General features: G+C 44.5%; 1 protein-coding gene across 15 annotated transcripts in view; it reads right to left on the bottom strand.

Annotated features, from left to right (window-relative positions):
• Window positions 1–22,373, bottom strand: part of NEDD4L (NEDD4 like E3 ubiquitin protein ligase) — a 386,984-nt gene that overhangs the window by 26,236 nt on the left and 338,375 nt on the right. For all 15 annotated transcript variants that reach the window (XM_059881094.1, XM_059881095.1, XM_059881096.1 and 12 more), the window contains 6 exons: window positions 21,056–21,114; window positions 11,731–11,796; window positions 9,282–9,511; window positions 7,258–7,379; window positions 6,090–6,160; window positions 4,496–4,591 (listed from right to left, as the gene is read on the bottom strand). In XM_059881094.1, the coding sequence (XP_059737077.1) occupies window positions 4,496–4,591; window positions 6,090–6,160; window positions 7,258–7,379; window positions 9,282–9,511; window positions 11,731–11,796; window positions 21,056–21,114 (644 nt within the window). The remainder of the gene's footprint in view (window positions 1–4,495; window positions 4,592–6,089; window positions 6,161–7,257; window positions 7,380–9,281; window positions 9,512–11,730; window positions 11,797–21,055; window positions 21,115–22,373) is intronic.

Genomic DNA, 22,373 nt, shown 5'->3' with positions numbered 1-22,373 from the left:
CTCCAGGGGATCTTTCCAACCCAGGCATCAAACCCAGGTCTCCCGCATTGCAGGAGGATTCTTTACCAGCTGAGCCAGAAGGGAAGCCATATAATATGTATATGGTAGCTTACCCTCAGGTATTCGTGAGGGGGCAGACAGGGAAAACAGAGAGAACTGACAAATAGCAGGGAGTAAAAACGAACAGGGCCTGGTGAGGGACTGAATGTGGGAGATGAGAGCTAGGTTTCACTCTGTATTTTTTCCAGAATACAAAATAGATATGCTAGTTCCTTGTTAATCAGGCTTAGCTCTCTCAAAAGGAAAGGCAGTACTTTCACAAACAGGCTCCTAATCATCATCTTACTCATCTTGCCAGTCTGTTCTGCTCACATTACTCTACCTGATTCAAGCCAAAGTCAGAAACATCCACATTAAATGAGGAGGCTTGAGAACTGTCTGTAATGAATAATTGACATGAATTATGACGATCATCAGCGCCTTTATCAGAAGTCTACTTAAAACGCAAACATTTTCTGTTTGGTTTGTGCTTGTTAGGTAGAAACAGTTACATTTAACTGTAACTGAGGAAGGTCTCTCAGGGCGTCTGCATTGAATCATGGCATCAGTAATGCCTTCTGAACTGTGTTATTTAAGTTAGTCGTATGGAGTCCTATGGGCTTCCCTGATGGCTCAGCAGTGAAGAATCATCTGTAAAGCAAGAGACGGAGGAGACATGGGTTCGATCCCTGGGTTGGGAAGATGACCTGGAGAAGGAAATGGCAACCTGCTCCAGTATTCTTGCCTGGAGACTCCCATGGACAGAGGAGCCTGGAGGGCTACAGTCCAAAGGGTTGCAGAGTCAGATAAGACAGACCGACTTGACTGAGCATGGATGGAGCTCTGTAAGTGGATATACATGAGACCCGTCCTTTTGCATTTGACAGTCCAAGACTGATTTTAAGTCTTCTTGGCTCTTTCGTCTCCCTCCATGTGTTAAAAATGCAAAGAAGACATACTTTCAGGATGATTAGCCATGTGTTGCTGCTGCTAAGTCACTTCAGTCGTGTCCGACCCTGTGTGACCCCATAGATGGCAGCCCACCAGGCTTCCCGTCCCTGAGATTCTCAAGGCAAGAACACTGGTGTGGTTGCCATTTCCTTCTCCAATGCATGAAAGTGAAAAGTGAAAGTGAAGTTGCTCAGTCATGTCTGACTCTTGGTGACCCCATGGACTGGAGCCTACCAGGCTCCTCCATCCATGGGATTTTCCAGGCAAGAGTACTGGAGTGGGGTGCCATTGCCTTCTCTGAGCCATGTGTTACCCTTTAAAAATTGGCAGTCAAGACCCTTAAAAAAAAGGTCCAGCTTAATAAAAAGTCACCACAATTCCAATTACATTTTGTTTTCTCACACTTGGAGCTTCCGTTACTTCTAACGTTAAAAAAACGAGATAAATTCGGTTCAGTCCTTTGCTCACTAAGCATGCAGTAGGCATCACTACACGCTGGGCCCTGGAGAAATCCAAGAACCTTGACGGCTCAGGGGAGGCAGCTGGTCAGTGGTGGCTGGAGGTCAGTGTGGGGAGGGCCCCAGAGGTGGGGGGGTGCTTCAAGGAGACAGTGCCACGTAGACTGCGGAGGGCAAGGGGCATCTTGGGGGCAGCACGGCAGGCACCCGTGGCTGTGAAGGTGGGAGGAAGGAGGTGTCAGGAGGGAAGGTAAAGGTGCGCCGTGCAGGGAAGGCCGTGGCTCACACTGAAGGGCACAGGACGGCCAGTGGAGGAGATGCTGAGCAGAACGGTTCCGCATCCAGGTGTGCTTTCCACAGTGACCACATCCGGAGCACATGTGTGGGGGCATCAGGGAGAGGACTGGAGAGGGCGCGACGCGGGGACCAGGGGCCTGAGCGAGGGGAGGTGTGGATGAGGGAAGCGACGAGGATGTGGTGACCAGCTGCATGCAGGGTCCGGACGTGGGAGGAAAGAGGGAAGAGGCCAAGGTGGAGGGGGTGGGGCCACTGATCAGACGGAGGCAGGGGGTGGGGCTGGGAGGAGGAAGTGGCTTTAGTTCAGTCTGGGGACCTGCGGGTCTTTCTGGAGGGAGGAGGGGTTTAAGAGACCAAGGGGAATCTGAACACGAGAGGAGGGGTGTGGACCAGAGATAACAGACTGGGTGAGCAGTGCAGAGATGGGTGGAACCTGAACCACACGGTGGGTGAGCGCTGGGGTCAGGAGCAGAAAAGAAGCAGGCAGAGGAGCATCCACGTCGTAGGGCTGACAGAAGCAGCTGGTCTGGGAAGAGCGGGAAGGGTGAAGGGGGGAGGGGTGACGGGGGAGGGGCTGGAGGGAGGGTGAGGGGTGAATGGGGCGGGGTGATGGGGGAGGGGAGGGGTGACTTGGAGGGGCTCAAGGGAAGGGGGAGCAGAAGAAGGAAGCAGATTAAGGGCAGGAACCCATTTACATTTAGTCCTTGGGGGGCTACTGCTAATCTGGATGGGACACCTTAGTTGGGGGCCGGTGTGCAGAAAAGGTCTCCCTCCCCCTTCCCCACAACAAGACTCCCACAGGGACAGGCGGCGCCCACCGTCTGTGAGGAGTTTTGGTCACGAAGCACAATATGCAGCAAAAAAAGGATGGGAGGGCAAACGAGATTCTTAAAGGAATCACTGATTGTTTACATTTATCACAAGGTCTCTCTCATCCCTGGCGTTTGAAATTTTATGAGCCTCAACTCTGCCAGCCAAGAAGGAAAGAAAACACAGACTCCCCAAGTCCCGCCCACCCCCAGGCTCACACTCGTGACTGCTCTTGGCTCAAGCATATGTAACATTAATCCTGGTATCTATGTGATCACCTTATCGCTGAATAGTTTTTGCCCCCACACCTCTTTGTCAGAAACTCCTTTTTATCCAGCGGCATCAGCTTCTTTTTTCTAAGACTATGAACCCAAGAGGGCAGGGACCTGATTTCCCCGCCTCACTTATAAAACTGAGCCCAGCATCATGAATAGACAGAGATGTGAACACACTTTTGGGGCGGTGGAGGACACTTTCAGTAATCTCTGATGCAATAAAGAACAAACCAACATCATCTTCCATAGTCAACCCTTAAAATGGGCTCCCTGACCTCATGAACGTCAAGGCTATGAGGCCTGGTCTGGGAGATGGAACTCTCTCTGGACTTTTGTAAAAGGACGGGAGCCGGGGCTGGATAACATCTTGAGAAGACCCTCCCTGGCCCTGCAAGCAGTGTTATCATAGGGGACAAATGAATCAAAGGTAACACATCCCCTAGACAACGTCAGGGTGATGACGAGAATTCCAAGCAGGCAATTTTCATCTCTGAAATTAATCTTTACAGTTAACATAGCCTGAGCTATGGTTTTTTCAGTAGTCCTGTACGGATATGACAGTTGGACCATAAAGAAGGCAGAGAGCCGAAGAATTGGTGCTTTTGAACTGTGGTGTTGGAGAAAACTCTTAAAGTTCCTTGGACTACAAGGAGATCCAACTAGTCCATCCGAAAGGAAATCAGTCCTGAATGTTCATTAGAAGGACTGATCCTGAAGCTGAAACTCCAATGCTTTGGCCACCTGATGTGAAGAACTGACTCATTTGAAAAGACCCTGATGCTGGGAAAGATTGAAGGCAGGAGGAGAAGGGGACAACAGAGGATGAGATGGTTGGATGGCATTACTGACTTGATGGACACAAGTTTGAGTAAGCTCCGGGAGTTGGTGATGGACAGGGAAGCCTGGTGTGCTGCATCCATGGGGTTGCAAAGAGTCAGACATGAACTTAACTGAGCCACAAGGACAGTACAGGTGCCAAGCAAGGAGGTTAGAAAACCCTGAGCCTGCTGAGCCCCCAAAGACAAATTTCATCATGACAAGGGAACTATCAAAGCAGAGGGAACAAAGTCAAGGTCCCCAGACATCACCTCTTCCCGGTCACATATTTATATCACTAAGCAAACACGGACACTGTATCTAAATTTTAAAACCAGGGAGCCAACATTCACATTCAGATCTACTTTAGCTGAGAAGCAGGTACTACTTCATGCCCCAGAGGCCTTAGAATTTCTCTGACTTTGCAGGAAGAGAAATTCTGTGGCTTCCCTGGTGGTTCTGACAGTAAAGCATCTGCCTGCAATGCGGGAGACCTGGGTTCGATCCCTGGGTTGGGAAGATCCCGTGGAGGAGGGTGTGGCAACCCACTCCAGTACTCTTGCCTGGAGAATCTCATGGACAGAGGAGCCTGGTAGGCTACAGTCCATGGTGTCGCAAAGAGTTGGACACGACTGAGCAACTTCTCTTTTGCAGGAAGAGAGGCAGCTGTAACTGGGATTAGCTTCCTGGCGTGACACTAAGGCGCTGGTGATACAGTGAGATGGTGATGAACACCTGAAGCTCCTGGTGGCCGTTTTCAACTGTCCAGCAAAGTTGTGGTGCAGCCTGTGCAGAAGCAAAGACTCTGAAAGTCAAGGGCGAGTGCGGGTGGCCGCCTACAACACATACCTGCCCAAAGTTCTCTTCATCAATGCAGAACATAAGGTCCAGTTCAGTTGGGTCATTTTCTAAGATCCATTTCAAAGAGTTGTAATATTCGCTATCCTATAAAGTTGAGACAAAAATTAAAATAAAGTATTTTTTTCAAAACAAACACTCATTTGACTTCTTTAAATGATTATGTTCTTCCAGTGTAATTCCATTCACAATCTCAAGAAATGCACTAGTTACTGATATCTTGTTTCCAGCTCTGCCCCACCCAACTCTCCCCTGCTGAGGGTTGTAGTTGGATCCCATTCTCTGAGAAGGGGAAGTGGCCTGCTCCGCAAGGCAGTCAGGAAATCATACAACTGGGCCTGTAGAGCTCAGTACACTCCCTGTCTTTTAAGAGTGAAAATATCAGAGGTAAGTAGGAAGGACAGAGAAAGCCCTAATTAAACGCCGGTGGTTTCAAGCTGTGCCGCTTCCTGGGCTTCTATCACTCTCTGCAAGTCACTGTGAGCAAAATTCAGAACACAGGCCCCAGAGCCTGGGCTCCAAGAAGGAAAAAGAGAATGTGGGCGCCTACTATCCCCGTGGGGGATAAAATTAATTTAGACTTGAAGAGAAACTTCTGTACTCCTAGCTTCCTCATTGCACAGTAACAAAAGCATAAAGCTTAAGTTAAAGGTGAGAGCTGAAGAGAAGCTTGAGATGGGTAAGGTGGATACGCAGAGCTACGGGCCCACAGAAAAACCAGCTGAGTGGCCTCGCATGCACGCTGGCCTTCTGCCCTCCCTCCATACCCAGAGGCTGTGCCGTGGGCCACGAGTACACGGCTCACGGACTCAACTCCACAGCACGCGCAGGCAGTGCAGCGGCAAGGCTGAGGGAAAAAGATGCTTCCTGATGGCCCCAGGGAAACCCTCCCCCGGCTCCCAACCCCGTGGAGGTGAACGGTGGGGTCACAGGTAAATTAAAAGAAAAACAGAAGCAGAGGATACTGGGAAAAGAGCATCGGATTTTGCTTTTACAGAAAATCCTTTCAGCTTTGAAAGAGTCAGCCTAGATTAAAAATGAGTAAGTTGAATGCAACATGAAAACCCAAATCAAAAGTCGGCAATTACTGTCTAATTTTTCATTCTTCTCCTGCAATGTAGTGGTCATTTACCCTTCTTCCATGTCTAGGATGACTTCAAATATTCTTCCCTTATCTACTGTTTGGCCTGGTCCCCTGCCATTTTTTTAGGTTGGAAAACAAAGGGATGACAGACGAGCCTGTAACCTGTTTGGCATTAGCAATTTCAATTTCAATGGGCAATGATGAGGTTTCTAGATGACCCTTGGGTTTAATTTGGTCTACCTAGTCCTGGGTAAGCAGAGGTAACTGAGTTGTGTGTGTGTCCACCGGAAATACCATGACTCTAGGAAATGTGAACAATGATTTGCTTATTTAAAAAGTTACAGAGATCAATTAACCTCTTGAACAACTAAATGTTCCCTGGTGCTCATACTGAATGAGGGTGCCCGTAAAAATCGCTGTGACTAGCACATGGCCTCAACTCCCTTTCTATAAAGCACAAGCAGCTCACGATGTCCACTGGAGTAACCCGTGTTTACTCACCACAGATTCCATGTCATTCAGAGTTATCTGCTTTCCCAGCATCATTTTATAAAACGGTCGAATGAAGAAACCTAAAACGTGGGGAAAACTGGGTTAATTTCAAATCTTTGATGATGCTGTGCATCAGGGCACAAACTAAAAACTAACCCGCTTTCATGTGAACGAGACACCAGGGCAGAAGAATCGAGGGCTCTCTGCAGCCAGACATGGGCCTGGTGTGCACGGGGGTGGGGAGCGGACGGGGAAGCCGGGCAGTTACACTAACAGGGATGGCCCAGCGGAGAGTGGAGGCCAGAAAGGCTGCTGTGAGACGGCCAATGAGCTTCAAGCACAGGCAGGAACCTGCAGTGCAAATGCGTGTGTGCCCGGGGCGAGAAAGGCACTCCTGGCTGGGGGGGATAAGGCGGGGGCTCGCCAGGACAGTGGCACAGGGTGCCCTGGCTGGCAGGCCAGGAGGGACTGGGTAGTGGACACAGCGCTCCCACGAGGCACTGCAGAGTCTGGGCTGCTGCCCAGGGGCCAGGGGTCACCAACACGCCAGGAGGGAATCCTGTCTGCGTGTCAGTGTCATCACTGGCGCCGTGGTGGGGAGAGGAGGACAGGGTGAGAAGGGAGCGTGGGAGACCGTGGAGGAGGCTGTGCGGCCTTCTGGGGGAGGAGGGGGCCTGAGCAGGGCGACAGCAGTGAGGAACACCCCCCGTGGTTCCACAGGGGCCCCCCACACCCGTGCCAGGCCGGCCTGCGCTGCACGCCTCTCAACAGGACGCGGGAACCTCGGTCCCCCTCCTCCACCTTCAACCCCCATCCTCAGCCCGCCCCAGGTCTCCCCAGGCACCCACCCCCGGCAGCAGCTCCTGCCCCCTCGGGCTCAGTGTAGCCCTAAGACGAGGCTCAAACCCCACCGGTGTCTGGGGAGGGAAGAAGGTGAGGCCCCAGATGGGGCTAGGGGGCCGACACTGACATGCTGCGTCTCTGCTCTGCCTCCAAGGGCAGTCTCGGTCTTAAGGAGCACCTTCGTTATGGGCAAAGCATTAAGAAAAGAATCCATTGATTTACAGAGAACCAGTGAGAATCTTCTGCTTAAAATCTATGATGTGAGTAAGACACCTCATGATAGACCACAGAGAACACTGTCTTATTACCTTCAACACTTTTAAAAATAACTTACCATCTAGAAGTTTCCCATGAAATACTGCCAGCCCAGCAACTCTTCCAATGAAAGTGAAATAGGACAAATGATCTTCATTACAGAGGCCTGAATTGGGATTGATCTGAAGTGTGTAGTTGTCCCTTTTGGGGAGGAAGAGAGAAAAAAGAAATGTAATCAAATCAATCAGTCCTAAAGGAAATCAAACCTGAATAGTCACTGGAAGGACTGACGCTCCAATACTTTGGCCACCTGATGCCAAGAGCCAACTGAGTAGAAAAGACTCTGATGACGGGAAAGATTGAAGCCAAAAGGAGAAGGGGGTGACAGAGGATGAGACAGTTAGACAGCATCACCAACTCAATGGCCGTGAATTTGAGCAAACTCTGGGAGATGGTGAAGGACAGGGGAGCTTGTCCATGAGGTTGTAAGGAGTTGGACACTATTTAGCGACAGAACAATAGCAAAAGAAATGCAAGCATCTGAATTTTCTGTCTCTGCCTGTCAATAGGCTTTCAGACAGATGAGGTGAAAAAGCTAGAGAACAGGGTTTATTCAGAGGTTAGCCTCTTTCCATGACCAAGGACGGAGATCTACTGGAGCTGGTGCGCATGCCCTGTTAAGGTAAACCTAAGGAACTGTGGACATCTGACTGTGCTGACTGACAAAAACGTCAGTTTCTTACGGTTCGGCCGAGTACCTTTGGAAGATGAGAAACAGCACAGACCACAGGGGCTCGACAGGGACTCCCTGCCACAGGAGTGCTTAGGTAAGGAAGAGGGTCTGCGGCCATACTCCTCTGGAGGGGCTCGACAGGGACTCCCCACCACAGGAGTGCTTAGGTAAGGAAGAGAGTCTGCAGCCAGGCTCCTCTGGAGGCCACTCTGGGATGTGGGTGAGGTGTGGGTGTGGTCTTTGATCCTCTCCTTTTTCATGGCTTTTATCAGTTTTACAAAATGGGAAATTCTTGGCCAGAGCACTGAGAAGAATACCGAGGCTGCTCTTTTCAAACAGCCCTCAGGAGACTGGCACCAGGGGGAAGACGTGGGAGAAGTCTTGGCCCCAAAGAGCACAGGCTGCTTCTCAAGGTCGACGACTCTCCTACTGAGGGACTGGGCCCAGCCTGAGGCTTTGGAGAAGCCACAGCCTGGAGGATGAGACGGGCGGCCTTGTGCGCAGCTTGATTCCCAAGAAAGCCTGAGTCTTCACGCCCGGCAGTGGTGAAACCCTAATGCAAGGGGAAGGCAGGGCCTCACCTCACAGGCCCAGGACAGTCCTCTGGGTCCTAAAGGACGGATCCTCAATTTCCCTTTAAGTAGTACAATGTCAGAAAACTATTCCTGTTCATGAGACAATGACCTTCTGAATTGTGACAGTGACAAATTCCCCGAATTAGCATAACAAATGAACAGTGCTGTTCTTTACGATAAGTACCCAACACATTTTCCATTTCAATTACATGAACCCAACAGACAAGGGAAGAATTATTTTTGGGTGTTCACATTGTACAGTATTTCACTGTGTGGAGCCAGAGTCTGTTCTAGGCGTCCGGGAGGAGGGTGGGCGGGGCTGAGGTCGGCAGTGTTCATTCACCTCACACGAGGGAGCGGCTTACTCTCTCATCATGTGCTTTGTTGCTCAGTTATGTCTGACTCTTCACAACCCCATGAACGGTAGCCCACCAGGCTCCTCTGTTCATGAGGATTCTCCAGGCAAGAATACTGGAGTGGGTTGCCATGCCCTCCTGCAGGGGATCTTCCAAACCAAGGGATTGAACCCAGGTCTCCCGCATTGCAGGCAGATTCTTTACTGTCTGAGCCACCAGGGAAGCCCAAAAATACTGGAATGGGTAGCCCATTCCATCTCCAGGGGAATTTTCCTGACCCAGGAATCAAACCGGGTTCTCCTGCATTGCAGGCAGCTCCGTTACCAGCTGAGCTACCAGGGAAGCCCACTCTCCCATCATCTCATCTCTCTCATTTATTCATGAGGAATAAACCTGTCTCAGTGGGGTACACATTCTGAAATGCACTCCAGACACTTACGTTGCCGAATACTCGAAGAGGCCGTAGTAAGGGTTGAACATCTCCTTGGACAGTAGGAAGAACCACTCTCTGGCCACGCCCCCGTAGTCCAGACCTTTCTCCGATTCAAACTCAATCCACAGCCTAGCTTTCAGGACATCTGGTCTTTTCACAGACATGATTCTCCGATAGGACTCTTCAAATATGTTATTTCTGTGAAGTTTCATTTCAAACCTATTTGGAATATCCGCCTAAATTAAAGGAAAAAACAAAAACAAAAAAACGGACACACAGTCAGAGAGTAAATACACACCTGACTTCCTAACAGAAAAACAACGAGCAGAAATGATGGCAGCCTTCGAATAAACAATCAGGGACAAATGGCTCCAACTGGGACTCTGCCCTTTCTAGATTTTTCTTCACAGACAGAAAGCCTCCTACGTCAGGAGGAGACACACAGCACCCACGAGCAGCTGTCATCCACTGAGTCAGCAACACGTGCTGCGGAGGAAACTACGCTGAGTAGAGACAAATCATCCTGTCCCGCTTTTATGAGCAACTGAGGGGCCCTTATCCACCCGCTGACAACTGAAACACGGTCAGCGCTCTATATTGTTTCAGTCAAAGAAAGGGACTTCAGTCCAGATGATTAAAACCCATAGACAATCCCCACCTAGCCAGGCTGGGATGACTCTGAGCCCTGGTAGGGGCTCCGGCTGCAGGCGTGGGTCCACGATGCTTAGAAGCTAATTCTATTGCCAGGGTGGGGGTGGGCAGACTCTCATGATCAGGCCAAGGGCCACAGCTATTCAACGGTAAACGTGAAAATTAAAAGGCACTTGACTGAAGTTGTGAGTAACTGCTTCCTGGCTAAGCAGGCCCCGGGTCGGCTCTGTTATAACAATGGATTTGCAGAGTCGGTTTCCAGGCAGAAGGTACCGTGGAGTTTAAGTGCCAGAGTGAGACAGGGTGGGGCCCTCAGAGTCGTCACTTATCCTCAGAAGAAACGCAGGTGACTCACAAAGCAACACGGGAATTCCACGGGTTCAAATTTGAGTCATTCTGAAACGGAGGCACCCAGGAGCTCCTTTTTCTTAAATTTTTTTTTTCCAGGAGCTCCTTGATTCGGGGTGATGGAAAAGAGAACAAAACCCTTAGGGGAGCTCCCCGAGGCGGAGGCTGGGTTCCAGGCATCCCCAGTGCCTAACCCACAGCAGAGTGGGGAGAGGGCATAACTGAGGGAGTGGAGCGGGCTGGGGCAGGCGGGCGGGAAGCACAGGCAGACAGGGAGATCTGAGCTGTGGGAGACACACCCCTTTTCCCAGTGAGCCGAAGCCAATCAACAGTGACCTGTGCGAAAACACCCCAGAAAGTGAAGGCACAAAATGAGGAGAAGACTGGGAAAATCCTCACCAGACAGGTGAAACCAAAGTGAAACTGAAAACACAGTGTTAAAGGATCTGGGGAGATATGTCAGTAGAAAATATAATATTATAATTTAAAACACTGCCTACAAAAAGCCTTACAAGATTTCTTGGTTTTGCCAGAATCTTAATGGGTTTCCCAGTGAGAAGTTTTACTCTGAAAATGACATTTGGTCTTAATATGCCAGAATATTATAAATTATATTTATGTTGTACATATTGGAATTTAAAGGGACAGACTTGAACATTTTTATAATTATAAATTGAACATTTATAATTTATAAATTTATAATTCATATTTAATAAAACCAAGGTTTTATTAAATAGGGTAACCATAAGCAACTGCATAGGCTTCTCCAAATTTTTTCACTTGGTCCTGAATTATTGTATATCTCATAAAATCATTTCTTTTTATGTATTACATAAAAAATTACCTTCAGGTGATTTAATATGTTTTGAGTTGGCCAAAATGTTTTTCTGAAAGATGATATGGAAACACCCGAAGAAACTTTTTGGCCAACCCAATAATACTAAGTTAATATTCACTTAGAAAGATGGTAACAATAACCCGGTGTACGAGACAGCAAAAGAGACACTGATGTATAGATCAGTCTTATGGACTCTGTGGGGCAGGGAGAGGGTGGGGAGATTTGGGAGAATGGCATTGAAACATGTATAATATCATGTATGAAACGAGTCGCCAGTCCAGGTTCGATGCACGATACTGGATGCTTGGGGCTGGTGCACTGGGACGACCCAGAGGGAGGGTATGGGGAGGGAGGAGGGTTCAGGATGGGGAATGCGGGTATACCTGTGGCGGATTCATTTCAATATGTGGCAAAACTGATACAATATTGTAAAGTTTAAAAATAAAATAAAAAAAAAAAAGGAAATTCAGATCGGAGATCCAGGTGGATTAAAGTGCAGTGAAAAAAGGAAAGTAGCATTTTTGGTATAGACATAAAAGTAAGAAACAAGTTCTCACTGAAGTAATTTTGGTAACTTACGAATGACTAAGGCAACATTTTTGGAAGACATGTACTCACAGGTTTCTTTAATTTCTTTCTAAAGTAGTCATATTTCTGCTTAAATTCTCTGGAGTAAGGAACAGCCTGGAAGACAAATGTATACATATAGATAATATGAACAATGCAATTGAAATTTTATGTACACGAAGCCGACATTCAGAAAGTTTCATGAATCGTGAGCCTTAGAATTGTCACTCCTCATATGATCACTGAAGTTTACATGATGTCTACACACCACATGGGAAGTTCTAGAAATGATTAAGACCATTCAGCACTGACTGAGGCTTTCATCCCTGAAAACAATATGGATGTTCAAGAAATCACTTAGAGATATTATCAGTTCAGTTCAGTCACTTAGTCGTGTCCGACTCTTCGCGACCCCATGAATTGCAGCACGCCAGGCCTCCCTGTCCACCACCAACTCCCAGAATTCGGTCAAACTCATGTCCATTGAATTGGTGATGCCATCCAGCCATCTCATCCTCTGTCGTCCCCTTCTCCTCTTGCCCCCAATCCCTCCCAGCATCAGAGTCTTTTCCAATGAGTCAACTCTTCGCATGAGGTGGCCAAAGTGCTGGAGTTTCAGCTTTAGCATCATTCCTTCCAAAGAATACCCAGGGCTGATCTCCTTTAGAATTGACTGGTTGGATCTCCTTGCAGTCCAAGGGACTCTCAAGAGTCTTCTCCAACATCACAGTTCAAAAGCATCAATTCTTCGGTGCTCAGCTTTCTTCACAGTCCAACTCTCACATCCATACATGACCACTGGAAAAACCATAGCCTTGACTAGGCAGACCTTTGTTGGCAAAGTAATGTCTCTGCTTTCCTTTCAAGGAGTAAGCGTCTTTTAATTTCATGGCTGCAATCACCATCTGCAGTGATTTTGGAGCCCAAAAAAAGAAAATCTGACACTGTTTCCCCATTTATTTACCATGAAGTGATGGGACCAGATGCCATGATCTTCGTTTTCTGAATGTTGAGCTTTAAGCCAACTTTTTCACTCTCCTCTTTCACCTTCATCAAGAGGCTTTTGAGTTCCTCTTCACTTTCTGCCATAAGGGTGGTGTCATCTGCATATCTGAGGTTATTGATATTCTTCCCGGCAATCTTGATTCCAGCTTGTGCTTCTTCCAGCCCAGAGTTTCTCATGATGCACTTTGCATAGAAGTTAAATAAGCAGAGTGACAATATACAGCCTTGACATACTCCTTTTCCTATTTGGAACCAGTCTGTTGTTCCATGTCCAGTTGTAACTATTGCTTCCTGACCTGCATATAGATTTCTCAAGAGGCAGGTCAGGTGGTCTGGTATTCCCATCTCTTTCAGAATTTTCCACAGTTTATTGTGATCCACACAGTCAAAGGCTTTGGCATAGTTAAAAAAGCAGAAATAGATGTTTTTCTGGAACTCTCTTGCTTTTTCCATGATCCAGCGGATGTTGGCAATTTGATCTCGGGTTCCTCTGCCTTTTCTAAAACCAGCTTGAACATCTGGAAGTTCACGGTTCACATATTGCTGAAGCCTGGCTTAGAGAATTTTAAGTATTATGTTACTAGCGTGTGAGATGAGTGCAATTGTGCGGTAGTTTGAGCATTCTTTGGCATTGCCTTTCTTTGGGATTGGAATGAAAACTGACCTTTTCCAGTCCTGTGGCCACTGCTGAATTTTCCAAATTTGCTGGCATATTGAGCGCAGCACTTTCACAGCATCATCTTTCAGGATTTGGAATAGCTCAACTGGAATTCCATCACTTTCACTAGCTTTGTTCATAGTGATGCTTTCTAAGGCCCACTTGACTTCACATTCCAGGATGTCTGGCTAGGTGTGTGATCACACCATCATGATTATCCTAACTTACCTAACCCATGCCTAAGGTCAGAGGCGGTGGCTGGGAGGAGCAACCCCACGTCTGAGAGATATTATACATAAACTAAATAGACTTTCCATGTGACTTCTGTCTGAATGTGCATCAAGGTGCATTGTAATCTTTTTATGGATTGTAGTTTAGATACGTTATTGGCTACCATATATTTTAACACACAACTCCAAATGAGCTGCACTGTCATTTAGAAAAGACTAACTGTGCTTTAACAATATTTGGGAGAAAAAGTTAACAGCAGAAAGGCAAGTGAACTGATTCTCTTGTCAAGGAATAAAAAACTGAGTAGACAGCATGCTGGAAACATCCTCATTTTAGGAGCTGATTATTTAGTGGTTGTGGGCAAGGATCTCTTTAGATCTGGAAGGCTGTATCTATGGAGCAGAGGGATGATACACAGAAGTGAGCTCGGTAACTGAGCTAACGTTATTCATTCTGGGATCTCTTCAGGTAAAGCAGTATCATTTCTATATCGTCATTCAAATATTCCCTACTTGTTACATTGTCAGGTAGCTTGTAGTATCTGAGAGCCCTGACTTCAAGCTGTTGAAAAGGCTTACAATTCTTTTTCTGAAGCAGAAAGGATTGGCTTTTGCATACACACAGACAAAACTGGACAGCCTGACACTCAGAACAACTCCTTGCTTTCTGGAGCAGAGTGTGAGTCTGGGCAAGGATACTTCTGCTGGTATCATTTTGGACTGCATTAATGAAATATACCGATCTTTTGCAAAGGGTTTCCAGACTCCAGACCTTATGCCTTGGCCACACTTATTCCTGACCAGAAAAAGCGAAAATGAAGAGCAAGAGTTTCTTCCCTTTGTACTGCCTAAAGACATGACCACACAGACAATAACTAGGCCAAAACAAAAATAAGTAACTGCCGTCATAGAAAACCATGATCATGTCAGTATTCTGCCTTGTAATTCAAGAGCAAAAGACATTACATTTATGTGTCTTAAGAGCATTTTGAAGACAACTGGCTGCCGAGGGGGAGAGGCAGAGAGACAGACTAGAGGTTGGGGTTGGGAGATGCAAACTGTTACACCTAGAAACGATAAACAACAAGCACAGGAACTATATTCAATATCCTGGTATAAATCATACATAGTTTATATATGTAACTATACATACATATTTATACATACACTCAGTGTGTGTATAACTGAGTCACTGCCGTACGGTGGAGACTGGCAATACTGCAGATCGACCATACTTCAATTAAAAAACAAAGACAACCTACACCACCTATGGTTTGTTCTTCATTTTTAGTTTTTAAGCCAGTCTTTGTTTACTTCTCCACTGAACATCAGACTTGACTATATATCATATTTATTTTGGACGGTGTTTAGTCTGATGAAATAATGTATGAATTTTGATTCCAGAAAAGGTAGAGATTTTATCACCATCTGGACAACCACCAACATAAGGAAATGGATACAATGGTCTGACATAAGCCAATAAAGACATTATCATGCTTTTTGCTCTGTAGCTTTTTTAGAAGCTACTGTGAGCAACGGGCAATAAAAGCTAAATGAATACCTAAGTAAATGCAAGGCAGGCAAATGACAGAATTCCTCTTACATGAGGTGGTTGGGGAAGGCGGCTCTGGGAAAGAGAAACCTGAGCAGAAACGAAAGTGATAGGAGAGAACAAACCATGACAGTGAAGTGTCAAAAGGAAAAGTATTTGTCTGAGGTTCTCAGGTATGATCAGCTGTGATAGAAGAAAATTAAGCCTGGAAAAAAAAAAAGATTTCCTTTTATGGTTTCCGGCCAGCTTCAGAAGCCCAGATTTGTAGGACAGACTCCCTGCCAGCTAGCTCTGTCACATGACCTCTCTACTCTCGAATGCTTGCTCAGTGAAGTCCAAGGACTCAACTAGTCAAATTTTAAGGCTCTTCCATTTCCCCAAATATGTCATTCCCAGTAATTATTTTTTGTTTCATCTGCAAACACTGAAAAAAGGCTTGAACATTCATCACTGTGCATCCAAGTCCGACAGTATCTTAAATGACAAGTTTCCCAAGGAATGTATTTCAAAGTGTTGCCCCCAGCCCATGGTACCTCCACCCCTGTCTGGCTTATAATCTGCTAGCTGCTGACTAGCTGTGGGTGGAAATCAGTGCTGAGATATTTCTGGCCTTTCTTCTTTTGAGGAGATGATGCATGAAAGCTAAGAAATCTTCCTCCTCCTCTAATACTCGTATTTTCTCTCTAGGGGTCGTTCTTATAATGGCTTTTTATATCCTTCTCCTAAAAAGATTCCAACAATGTACCAGGATAAAGACATCCATTAACTGCAGCCTCTGAAGAGAATGACATTTCTTGTATCGGACAGGCCAATTTATTTATTCTCTTGTGAAAATCTGGCATCTTATTTTCTTATCCACAACATAACTTTTACATAAACCTATTTAAATAATGAAGGTATCCGTTGATTAAAGCTACCCTCTATTAAATAAGGTTTCTTTTTTGAAGAAAATGAAAATCTGACGCTGTGTAAGTGGGTTCTCAGTATTTGCATGCATCATTGTCCACTACTGACCCTGGAGCTCCTGGCAGAGAAGGGTCCGGGCCTGACACAGAGACGTTGGTAGGGCCAGAAGAGCTGAGGCTCCGGCCTGGATTCTGACGCGGACTTTAACTTTCAGCCACACAAGTAGCTTCTGAAAAAGTGGGAATCACAACTACTTCCCTACCATCCTGAGGGGATTGCTGTGAGTTTCAAAGCAGTTGGTTATATAAAGTTCTTGAACAGGTACAAAGCATTACACAAGCATGAGATAGTGCTCTTAAGAGAAGCAAGTATGAACAGCACTTCACATTTCCAGGGCCTTTAATGGTGACGCCTGGCATACCAAGAGCATACTGAATCACAATAATGTCACAGAAGGGTCCCTTCTCCCCCAGTATGTAGACATTTTTAAAACCTGGGAAAAAGAGAGAAACTCTAGGTACCAGATAGGCAGAAAGACTCAAAATTGTAGAACTGGGGTTTGGACCCAGCCTTGGCACTTGGGCTTGAGTTTTTAATCCTCACATGGGCACACAGAACATGGCCTACAGTCTGTATGACCCAGGGGATCAGAACACGGCTCCCTGCACAAGACCCTCATCCGAGAAGCATACAAGAAAATTCTACCCACAGGCCTGGGGAAGTTGCAAGGAAGCTTACCTTCCGTCTGGGATCATAACTGGGAGAAAAATAATAAACAAATCCAGACCTCTAATAAACTCAGACTCCAAGCCTATACACCAGAGTGAGTATGAGACCCACAGTTATAGTAACTAAGGGTGCATAAATATAAACTAAACAGTAAACAGTTAGTACAGTTCAGGACATATGAAAGACCCATAAGATAAAAAAAAATGAGTACATATGCACTTAAAAACAAAAATTAGACACTGAACTTAACAATCACCTACCACTAAGGAGAGTTTACAGACGAGTGGGAGATTTAATCCCACTAAGACCAGAGGTAACAATAAATATAAAAGAGGCTATGAGATAAGTATTCAAGAGTGATTTAAAAGCTGCAAGTATGGGTAGAAAAATAAATAAAAGCAAAGAACAGGACAGAATAACAGTAACTAAAAAGGGCAAGCAAATTTTAAAAGATCAAAGAGAACTTTGAGCAATTAACTCAGTCACTGAAATAATAGACATAATGAACTGATAGAGAGTAGATGATAAAAAGCTTAAAAGGTAATTAACTGGGAGAGCTGAGCCTGCAGTATGGCAATAAGACAGACAGAAGATAGACAAGCTCAGAAATAAGACAGAATATGAAATTGAATCAAATACCTGGTATGAGTTACTGACACAGATAATAAAAATGGAACAGGTGCAACGTGCAAAGGAATAACTGTGGGGAACTTTCCCAGATAAAGGAAAGATGCTATCCCCACGAGGAAGAATCATGATAAATCCAAAGTAGAATAAATAAAAACAAACGTACACTTACATTCATGATAGTAAAATTGTAGAAAGTTAAAGACAGAGAAAAATTAAAAATCACTGGAGAAAAGAGAGATTTACTCATCAAAAAATGACAATCAGATTGACAACAAACTTCTCATCATCAGTTATGGAGGCTGGAAGAGGAAAAAAACAACTTCAAAGTACTGAAGGAAAGTAACTGTTGAGCAAGAACCCTGCAGTCAGCTAAACTATCATTTGACAGACAGGTAGGTAAGCCCCTTCTCTCACACTCTCACTGAAATTGCTGACCGAGCAGAGGTTCTCAAACTTGGGAGGGCATCAGAATCCTTGCGGGGCGGGGGGTGGGGTTAAAATATAGACTGCAGGGCCCACACCAAAGTTGCTGATTTTCAGTAGGTCTGGGTTAGGACCTCAAAATGTGCATTTCTAATAAGTTTCTGAATGGTTCTGACTCTGTTGATCTATAGGCTACAGTTTTAGAATCATGAACTAGAAGTTAAACTTCATTAAGGAGAAAACTTAACCTGGAAAAAAGTAAATGCAAGAACCAAGGGTAGACAAAGAAATTTGATTACATATAAGTAAATTAAACAAACATTGACAGTTAAAAAAAAAAAGAAAAAGAAAATGTTAACGATTATTTGGCAAGTTTTTGGTGCTTCCCTGGTAGCTCAGCTGGTAAAGAATCCGCCTGCAATGTGGGAGACCTGGGTTTGATCCCTGGGTTGGGAAGATCTCCTGGAGAAGGGAACAGCTACCCACTCCAGTATTCTGGCCTGGAGAATTCCATGGACTGTATAGTCCAGGGGGTCACAAAGAGTTGGACAGACTGAGTGATTTTCACTTTCATTTGGCAAGTTTAAAGATAAAGTAGTTTTAAAATTCCTTTGAACAATGGAATGTGGGACTGAGAAGAACAGCACTTAAAAATTTTTTTTATTTTATATTTTATTTTATATTAAGGTATAGCTGATTAACAATGCTTTGATAGTTTTAGGTGAATAGCACAGGGACTCAGCCATACATATACAAGAATCCACTTCCCCCCAACCTCTCCTCCCTTTCAGTCTGCCACAAAACACTGAGCAGAGTTCCCTGTGTTATATAGTAGGTCCGAGTTGGTTATCCATTTTAAATACAGCAGTGTGTATATGTCCATTCCAAACTCCCTAACTATATCTTAGTTTGTTCGCTAAGTCTGTGAGTCTGCTTTTGTTTTGTAAGTAAGTTCATTTGCATTATTTCTTTTTAGGAGAACAGCACGAAAGTTCCCCAGAGTTGTATATTATCCAGGAAGAGAGACAGAGATTAATTTTGACATTAAGTCAAGTATGTTGGTTAAAAGTTTTAATGTGAGCACCAAAAGAACAGAAATAGAGAATACAACTTCCAAGTATAGAAAATGAGAGAAAATAAAGACTATTCTATCAGTCCAGCAGAAAGTAACAAGAGACAGAAAAGTTAAGAGACAGAAAAGATATATTAAGCAAATACTAGAGAAGCAGAGTGAACACAGTGACTGACGAAGCCACAATCGTCATGAGAGATTCTGACCCAAACTGACTTGATTACACTTGAAAAGCCAGGAAAAAAGTCATGATGGAAATGGATACTTTGAACACTACAGACTTGATCTAACAGGCATATAAAGAACTCTATACCCAGGGAAGACAGAATATACATTCTTTTGAAATACAAAAAGAGCAGTAACAAAAAATGGTCAAGCTTCCAAAGAAGTTTCAGATATCTAACAATATTCCCCAGACAATATTCTCTGACCATAATTAGTAAGAAAGAGGTAAAAACCCTCCCAAACTCTTAGAAACTAAAAAGTTTATTCTAAATAACTTATAAGCTAAGGACAAAAAGAAATCATTGTGGAAATTCCCAAAAATTTAGAACTGAATTAAAACAAAAATCACTTATCTACACTAAGGTGATGATTACCTAAAAAAACATGCTCTCACTGGGAGAGATACCACTACCTATAATTAAAGAGTAAACAAATGTCTTTTATTAGAAAATAAAGAAACAAAGATCTTCCCTCATAGTAAATCTATCTGGATTTATGATGCTAAATAATTTCCAATAGTAATGAATAAAAACTAACAAAGTTGCATGAAGACGGATGATCAGTAATTGATAGATACTTGAAAAGGCTTCAGAATTATTCAAAAGTCCTCTGCTGCTTGAAAAACAGCACCGTTTCTTGAATTTTCCTTGTTTCTCATGATGGAGAAGGGAAAATACTACTCTGACTTATTGTGACTGTGAATATATCAAAAGGAACCATGGCAGTAAGGCAGGTATTTGTTAAACTACATGAAGAGTAGCTGATGTCTGTTTTGACACAGGTATTATTAGGCATTTTGCATTAACCAGCAGCAAAGCAGCTGAACAAATCCAACAAGTAGCTAAAGGGAAGTCAGGCATCAAGGTGCATTTGCCCTGTATTATCATCTAAGTTTTCAAATGGACATAGAATTCAAAACATGATTTGGAATGAATCAGATTAAAGTCACAAAATTAGTATTAAAAAGATTTTTTTGATGTGGACCATTTAAAAAGTTTTTATTGAATTTGTTATATGTTTTGGTTGTTTGGTCTCGAAGCCACATGGGATCTCAGCTCCCCAACCACGGGCTGACCCTGCACCCTCCGTACTGAAGGTGAATCCTTAAACAACTGGCTACCAGTGACGTCCTCAAAACTGGTATTTGAAATACACCTCTTGGTCTCTTAGCTCAGCACTCAATGTAACAAACTTTACTTCCTTTAGCTCTTCTAGTTTTTAAAAGATCCTCCAGTTTGTAATCTTCTGCTGACTCCAGCATGGTTCCTACAATTTCAACAGTCCCTCCCTGTACGTATGTAACCACTGACAGAAGACTGGTGCATTCTCTGTGACCACTGTGGCCTATTCCAGGCTCCGCCCAGGTGTCTGAACAGGTACTTTTTAACTGCTGAATGACAGGCAGACTATCTGCCTGATGAACATACGTGAGGGGGCTATTAGTGGGTCAGCAGAGGTAAGGATTCTTAACTCTACCAGCTCTGGAGCTCAGTTACAATCTCACCAAATCTCTGCAGATTTTTAGAGCCGGAAGAGATTCAGAATCCAATTTAAATTTGTTAGCATGCATATACTACCTGTGGCCTCAAGAAATGTCAAAACTCTACAAATCCAGGACCAGGTTTTGCTTCATATAAAAAGGAAGGGAGGACATTTTGGTTGTTGTATTTTAATCTACCCTCCTATAAAACACAAAAGAAAATGCTTAGTTTTGTTACCGCTAGCAAGTCATGTTCTCTTCCTTTACATTGAAAGCTCTATGAACAGGCAAATGCAGCAATCAATGTCTCACCCAGAAATTCCAGGAAGGAGGAGATGGGAGTGATGTTAAATTTCCCAAGGACACCAGTCAGGCCCTTGGTACCGAGGGAGGCAGGAATACACAAGAAATATGTGCTTAGATGCAACCAAAATACACTGAAGAGTCAGAACTTTAGAATACTGACCGGACCAGTAATAGCTGGGTTCTGCAGTCTTGGGTCTTCCCACTGAGTAATTTTGCTATCTGAAAATATTGAAAAGAAATAAAAAGGCTTATTAGTTCAAATCTATTTCACGTTAAAAAAATGTTTTAGAAAGAATTATTTCTGGATTTTCCAAAAGCTGCCCAGTTCCCCATCCTGACCCCCAAAGATAAACAGCTTAGTATTTCAGGGTTAGAACAGAACAATAGGCCCCTCTGATACTGGCTAGTTAAAAACAACCAATCAAAAATGCACAACTAAAGTACAGCCATTTATTCACACTTTCTGGCAAACAATCTGCTGGAATTTCAATTATAAACCCCTGTTTCTTCAAGGATTTATAACTTGATCTTGATTTTCATTTAATTTTTAAAAAGGCATAAAAATTCTTAGTCCCCCCAAAGTTAACATGGAGACATGATTTTTTCTCTATTCCCTTTATTTATGGTGCTGCACACTGCTTTTGATGAAAAATCCTGAACAAATGAATAATCCATTACATGTTTCACTCCGATGCACAAAAAAATCAAAACAGCTAAGGCAAGCTGAAAAAATGAGAATTAAATACAGCAGAGGGGGATGCCAGAGAAAAGATTCCCTTCTGGCCAAGCTGGAGAGAAGTGGTTCTTTCTTCCAAATGAGTCAGTGTCAGCGAGACTGGTCGATGGCACCTATACCACTGTTTCAGTGGTAAAGGGGGAAACAAACAGCTACCCACTCACTCGGGATTTGTGACGGTGCGTTTGGCTCAGTTGGTAAAGAAGCTGTCTGCAATGCAGGAGGCCCAGGTTCAATCCCTGGGTGGGGAAGATTCCTTAGAGAAGGAGATGGCAACTCGCTGCACTATTCTCACCTGGAGAATCCCACGAACAGAGGAGCCTCTCGGCGCACTACGGTCCATGGAGTCGCAAAGAGTCGGACACGACTGAAGCAACTTAGCAAATATTAACTAAAATGACTTTATGGATCGCTGTGTGTGTTGGGGGGGCAGGCAGGGATGGACTCACATGAAGGATATGGGGAGGGGAGCCAGGGGAGTTTTAGGAAATCTAAGTTGGCTTTAAAAAAGGGAAATTACTGGTTTGAGAAGAATATGCTATTTCTGGTATACGTAGTAAGTGGACCGATAAGAATAACTAAAATATTTGGTTTCGGTGACTATCCCGGGAATTCTTTGAAGTCTAGTATGGTAACCAGAGCAGTGGTAAAGTATTAAAATAAAACCACCAAAGCACATGACAATTGCAGATTCTAACAATTCGGTAGGAAAGTTACATGAAATATTTAAATGTTTTAGAGA

Source organism: Bos taurus, chromosome 24, assembly GCF_002263795.3.
Source record: "Bos taurus isolate L1 Dominette 01449 registration number 42190680 breed Hereford chromosome 24, ARS-UCD2.0, whole genome shotgun sequence".
In the NCBI taxonomy this organism is placed as follows: Eukaryota; Metazoa; Chordata; class Mammalia; order Artiodactyla; family Bovidae; genus Bos; species Bos taurus.
The sequence above is the reverse complement of the archived record's forward strand: the minus strand, read 5'-3'. Positions and strand labels throughout refer to the sequence as shown.